Source organism: Berghia stephanieae, chromosome 3, assembly GCF_034508935.2.
Source record: "Berghia stephanieae isolate SIO BIC M18660-M18661 chromosome 3, UCSD_Bste_1.3, whole genome shotgun sequence".
Classification (NCBI taxonomy): Eukaryota; Metazoa; Mollusca; class Gastropoda; order Nudibranchia; family Aeolidiidae; genus Berghia; species Berghia stephanieae.
Window position 1 is genome coordinate 66,348,322 of NC_088362.1, and position 7,352 is coordinate 66,355,673.

Sequence of the window (7,352 nt, forward strand, 5' to 3'; positions counted from 1 at the left end):
AAACAAATTGTAATGTAATTATGTAAACATGTGTCTAAAGTACATTAGCTGTGACGTTTAAAAATGATTTTTAATAAACAGGGACAGACTTTACAAACACCTTGTATTCCTTTCATATTTTATTGCTGAGTACACATCTATTACTATATCAATATGTTATATCATACCTCTCCAGATAGAGATGTTGACGTCTAACAATGTTCAACCTTCTGAGGAATTCGTGGAAAATATCGCCAATAGTTTATCGTCCAGCATAGAGGAGTATGAACCACGACTGACTGGGGATTTGAGAAGCCTTATTGATTCAATGGACCAGATTTCTAATGTTGCTATCAATCACGAACAAGCAGACAAGGAGATAGTGCTGATTAACTCTAAGGCAATAGAGGTAATTAATACAGCGTGGCTCAGCGGTACGGTGTTTGCTTCTTATACAAAGGTACCGAGTTCGAATACTTGCTGCGCTGGGTGGCCTTGAGCAAATCACGTCGCCTTAGCTCAATTTGCGGCGCTGCACTGTGGCGAACGCCTGGGTTATTCCAGTATTCCCTTGGAATAGACCCTGGAGACAACTTTCCCCTATGGGATGGATGAAAGGAATTATATTTTATTTCTATTATTACATTGTCATAAACTGAGAGGTTGTGTGCATCATATAAAACCTTAATTGAAAAAGTTACAATGTTAAACCTGTCATTAAGATAGTTAAGGCGAGCAAGATAAAAATTGATTTGTACAAAGACTTTGCATCAAAATGTTTCGTTATCATTAATACACCCTCTTCATCCCCAAACAAAACCTCAAAAGAACCTCAGAAAAAATAAACAAGTAAACCAAAAAAAAAACGAAACGAAAAAAATAAAAACAAAACAAAACAAAAATATATTTTAAAGAAACAAATAAACAAGGAGAAACAAACAAAAAAGCAAAACAGAAACCCCCAACAAAAACAACCAACAAAATAAACACAAAAAAAAACAACAACCATTAAGTCCTCTTTTGATGGAAACTGAGTTATCACCCTTTCTCTTTTTATCTCATTCCAATCAGGTATACTCCATTTTCATAATCCTCTTAACGTTATAACGACATTTAGCTTTAAACTTACAACCCAATCAAAACATGAAATATATTTGAGAAAAATGAGGATTTTCCTAAAAAAATATCTAGATCAAATTTATGGTTGTACAAATTTGCTCGTTATAATATGATCTCAATTCAAATTGTCTTTACATTAGACTTTCAAAGATTGAATGGGAAAATCATAAAATTATTCCTCTTACGTTTGAAATGTCTGGTACAATATACACCATCTTAACTTGGGATTCTTTAAAAATAATGAGATACCAAAACCATTTCGGAATGAACCAGAGGACTCCTAAATACAAATTGTAATCGCTTATCTGAGAAGGATGTTCCCTATTCTGTTGACAGATAAAAAGAGAAATGAGGATGTCATGAAAGAAGCTAGATGTAAAAGAAAAGTAGTTGAATCTACACGTAAACGGCCGGCATACTTCCTATGTCGTGTGATGAGAAGAGAGAAACTGGAAAAAACTTGAGTTTGACCGGAACATTAAAGGAAAGAAAGCTCCTGGAAGATAGAGTGTGAACATGATGGATTCCCTTGGCAGACTGGCTGGTAACAGGAATAAACAGCAACACCATCAGAGCAATTGAATAAAGTGAAGAATGGAGAGCCAGGACCGCCAACGCTAATGAGCACGACACAATATGATGATCAACAATGAATATAAAATGCCACAGAAAATAAAAGAAATAAAACATTTTACAAACAACTAGAGCAGGCATTGACTAGAGTGTGGTTAAATAAACGGGGCGAGATGGTTGGCTAGATGAGATGATATATTTCCACCCGGAAGGTCCGGATTCGAGTCCCGCATTGGCATGTCTGTCCTTGAGCAAGAAATGTATTCCTTATCACTCACTTTGTGGCGCTACGCTATTGCTGACCAATAGGTTATCTGACTGGGAGTTTTCCTCGAGGTAGACCCCATAGAACAAATTTCATTAATGATGCATAAAGGAAATTTTATTATACAAGTATTTCATATCAGCATTCACTGATCATCGGCATGAAGGAATAAAAGAAACTATACTGTTATTTCATATTTCATCGTCAACTAATCACTCTAGTGATTTGTCCACCCGTCTACATATATGTGGTTCACGCCATCAATTTGGTTTTAAGCCCAAGATCGACAGTTTGTAAGGGGATATTTTTCCATTGTAAGTCATCTCTGTTATAGTTGTTTTTTGTTTTGAACATATCTTGTAAACATTTGAGTGTATTCCTCTTAGTGGAACCCTGCACTGGTGTTTGGGTGAGCTCATACTAAGTAGATTGATGGTATGCTCTTGGAATCTACGTCTGTTCCCCATTTGAACCAATTCCCCTATGTCTTACTTTTTGTTGGATGTTCTTTAAGCTTTAATTGCAATTTTAGACTTATTTTTACTATTCCATTGTCTTTCTTTTTACTGGCACTGGTATGGACTCAATGTGTCGCAAGCGCCGTAAGGCCCCTTAAAGATAGAAAAAGACATACAAACAAACAAACCAGATGGTAAAATGAATTTTTAAAATATGAATAATCCATGATTTAAAGTTCATATATCGGCTTTGTGTTGAAGTTGAAGTGATTTATATGTTGCACATTATTATATTAATGGCCAAATATATGAGATTTAGATTGTAAATGTTTGCTTCATTTGGGGATAATGACTGTAGTTATCCCCATTGTCCTCTTATCAGTGCAAAAAGTAAAATTTCACGATTGATCACTTTATCTTTAAGTTCATTTTTAGGCATGAGCTACACTCTGATATAATTCCGTTTTGAGGCAACTGTTCTAATATACTTAGAAGTAATGTCCGCTTTCTGCTGTTCAAAAAAAGAAATTACTCTCCCATGAAGAGGATAGTATTTACATTATTCAGTGTTACGGTCTTTCACAACATATTATATTATCAAAATCTTGATAACTAGGACATAAAACCAGTTTGAAGCTATGGGTCACAGGATAACGATGGTGATGATGATGATGATGAAGAAGAAGAAAAAGAAGAAGAAGAAGAAGAAGAAGAAGAAGAAGAAGAAAGAGGAGGAGGAGGAGGAGGAGGAGGAGGAGGAAGAGGAGGAGGAGGAGGAGGTTGATGGGTGGAGGATGAAGGGAGAAAACTTGTAGGAGACGGAGGGGAGTATGGGAAGGAAGAAAATGAGTAAGGCATGAAGGAGAATGTGGAAGAGGAGAAGAAATTAGTCGAATTATTTATTGTTTCCCTACTTCATATGGGCTATTTTTTCATTTTCTTCACAGAAGTTTTCCATCGTTGCCAATGGTCTTTTGTCGACTAATAAAACTGTATGGAAAGCATTAAATGAAGAGGAGACTGAAATAATAGAAGTCGAAGATGGCGAGAGTGGGAATAAAACGAAAAAGAAGGCAGTGAACTCAGCTTCAAAGCTTCTGGTTGCAATGGATCATCTTGCCAAGTCTTCCCTTAGGGATTCGGACTTCAGCAATAGGCCAATTGTCAAAGATAACATTGTGATAAAAAGAGAACACATGAGCAGCGCCGAGGACATTAATTTCCCTGATAAAAAGGATAATGAGTTCTATGAAGTCCATAATAAATGGGTTCTCAATACAAAATCCAAGGCCCATCTTCCTGCTGAAGCATTCAATAACAAACAGGGCAAAGATATTCATTATGCTGTGATCCTCTACAAAGATGTCGGAGAAATAATCAATCTATCAATGGAGGCGGCCGAGGTGCCAAATTTGGAGCGATCAGAAATTGGATCAGAAATTTTAAGTTTTTCTATTAATAGCGAAATCACGGATCTCTCATCAGATTTACACTTGCAGTTTACACCATCAATGCTTAATAAGTTACACACGCAATGTGTTTACTTGGACACAGAGGTCAATTATGGAATGGTATGGACTAATAAACATTGTAGGACAGAGGTGGACGCGACGGGACAAGTTAACTGCTACTGCAATCACCTCACTAACTTTGCTGTCCTTATGAGGCCGGCCGAGGATCAAGTTAAAGATGAAGTTTTAAATACCATCAGCATTATTGGATGTGCCGTATCTATCATTTGCCTCGTCCTAACACTCCTTGCATACGGTCTGTCTTGGACGCACGTCAAGGGAACGAGGTCAATACTCCACGTTTGCTTGTCTTCATTTCTTCTTCTTGCATATCTTCTATTTTTGGTTGGCGTGGAACGGACAGAGAACAATGCTGGGTGCCTTGTGGTGACTATAATGCTTCACTATGTTCTACTTGTGTGTTTCGCCATCATGCTTACCGAGGGCGTTGAATTGTTTGTCCGAATCAAATTCATATTTTCACAGAAGCCTCTTGGTTGGGAGCTTTTTGCTCCAGCATTTTTAGGTCCCCTTCTTATTGTTGGCATTACTGTAGGTGCCACATGGGACAGAGGTTACAGGAGTCCGCATTTCTGCTGGTTAAATATAGAAAGTGGGGCTATGTGGTCGTTTTTCGTTCCAATAATTGCAGTTATTCTGACAAATTTTGTTATAGCCGTATTCGTACTCCGAGCCATGATGTCTACACACGCTATGATCAACCTTGAAAACAAAAACAAGGCCAAGGCTGTTCTCAAAGCTGTTTGTGTGATCACTCCCTTGCTTGGATTTACGTGGATTCTTGGGCTTGTATCCATCAGCGAGGATGCCATCGTTTTTGATTACGTGTTTGCCATCTGCAACAGTCTGCAGGGAGTTTTCATATTCGTCTTCCATTGTTTCCTGTCAAAACAGATTCATGACGGATCCAGACTGCGACTCCGAGTCCTACGCTCTAGATACTTGACCAGAATCCTCATTGGGCGTTGGCACGGTTACAACTGGAAGGAGCAGAGTAAAAAGCAATGCTGTCGATAACACGATAGAACTTAAAAAATAATTTTACTTTCGTGGCAATGGATATAGAATGCTTAATATTTAGCAGTATGCAGTTAGTAGAACAGAGACTGGAAATATGGTTTAAAATTGAATTGATCTTCTCAACGAAACCTGAATTTTCAGTTTAAGAGACCACATTAATTTTCATCATTAAACAGTTTTCTCACAGTTCTGATGTGTAAAATGAATAATTGATCCGAACCCAAGAAACTCGTCGTCTGGGTGTTGAAAAAGCCCTGTAAATAATATGGCTTTCCAAGTGTCATGCTTTATCCTGCTTACTAAGTGTTGCTGTTGATTTGAGATCCCATTCAAAGAGTGTTGGGCACATTTAGTAGACATTCCATCATATAAAGGTTCCCTCATGAAATGTTTATTTGAAATAAATAACGCTGCAAGCATTAAAATCGGCAAGCAATCGAGCAAGATGATACAATGGCCGAGTGGATAGAGCTTTTTAAATGTTGTTTCCTGAAATATGAATTGCTTGTATTATATATGGTGCCCATTTAGTCAAGTGAGTGCTATCAATTTATTTATTTACTTATTTATATTGTATGTCTTTTATTATTTACTTAATTATTTATATAAGTATCTATCTATCTTGTTTTTGTTTAATATGGTTAATTATTGATTTTATCTGTTTTGATGTATTAAGTAGAAATTCTATCTATGTTAATGTATGTTTTATATTGGTTATTGCCTAGAAATAAACTTTTGAATTGAATTGAATTAAATTACACGTGAAGTTTACACCATCCCAGAGCAAACGCCACAACTGTAATGTATTTACTATGTTACAGATGGACATTCTGGAATGGTTTGGACTCATAAACATTGTAGGACAGTCTGAGATGGACGCGAGGCTCTTTGCGAGAGGGCCGCTTTCAATATCCCATTTCTTTCTAAAACCCTCTCCTTACCAATTATTGGAAAATCGTAACATTCGTTACGATACAACCAACATTTTTCTCATTGACATTTCTCTTGTACATCATAAAATTGAAAGAAAATGAACAGTGTGTTGTAGAGCATATTTTGCTAAGGAAATTATGTATGGCAAGAACTTTACTGCTATTATGCCTGAGTGATAAAAATATATATATTTGGGTTAGTTGGTTGTAAAGTAATGGTGAAAATCCTGAAAATGGCTGGTAAGGAGAGGATTAAACACTTAACTGCCACACTCTGGAAAGACACATTTAAAAAATTGGTCAGAAAACAAACTCGTCCTTCAAATATCGATCGATTAACCGTCATTCAAATCGATCGGTATTTGAACGACGATTTTCTGGACAGTTTTAAATACATGAATTTGCATAGTATGGCAGTTAATTAGTTAATACACTTAATCGCCATTTGCTGATTGCGCGTTCGGCGAGGACAGATCTTAAAGAATCAATCAGGCATCCCACAAATAAGACATAATTAATTATTCATTAAATTAAATAATATGAAATACATTTTTAGCTATTTATCTTTTTATTTCTTGTTGGCTATTATTGGTCATTGTACAAATATTTTTCTTATATTATAATTATTAACGTAATGTCATATCAAGTTTCTAGTAAATCAAATGTCATAATATCACTTCTTTAACATAATAACATTCCATTAATTGGAATATTGATATAGATTGTGTATGGAATTTCAAAAGCAAAAAATATCAAAATCTAATATTATAACGCTCCCTGTCAACCATACAAAAGTTTAAAAAAAGCAAACCTGTTAAAGATTGTTACCTGTTTTGTTTCAAATGTTAATCCGTCCTGTTAAAAATATTTATTTATAACAAAGGAAACATTTCTCACTGATGTGTGAGAGTCGATCATCACCACGGCACATTTTAGATGTAATATTGGAATAAATCTTTATGAGATAAAAGGTTCGGTATTAACCGTATCGTCAAAATACAAAAGAGACACATGCAACCTTTGACATGAAAAAATTCCCATAGAAAGATGACCCAAGGCTCACAAATTCAAAATGTAGTGAGCCAAGATAAAGGGAAGAGAGACTGAGAGACCGACAGAGATAGATAAACAGATAGATAGATAGATAGATAGAAAGATAGATAGATAGATAGATAGATAGATAGATAGATAGATAGAAAAAAAAAAAAAAAAAAAAGAGAGAGAGAGAGAGAGAGAGAGAGAGAGAGAGAGAGAGAGAGAGAGAGAGAGAGAGAGAAGACTAGATGGCTCAACTTGTGTGGTACGGATATAAAGCAGTTGAGACGAACATGACACTTAAGTACAAAGGAAAAACACTGCGGTGCTAAAACAATTTAACATTTATTTTATACAAACGATACATGCAATAAAATGGATGCCACACTCACAACACTAAAAGGGTGACATTAAAAAATCTCTCAAAAAATGACTGGTC

General features: G+C 35.9%; 1 protein-coding gene across 1 annotated transcript in view; it reads left to right on the forward strand.

The window, feature by feature from the left end:
* The window catches only part of LOC144968239 (uncharacterized), a gene marked incomplete in the record, with an annotated part of 66,780 nt that extends 59,721 nt beyond the window's left edge, over positions 1–7,059 (forward strand). Inside the window, 2 exon segments of the mRNA XM_078906390.1 lie at positions 176–388; positions 3,342–7,059. Coding sequence (XP_078762516.1) covers positions 176–388; positions 3,342–4,943 — 1,815 coding nt within the window.
* Between the last annotated feature and the right edge of the window lie 293 nt (positions 7,060–7,352).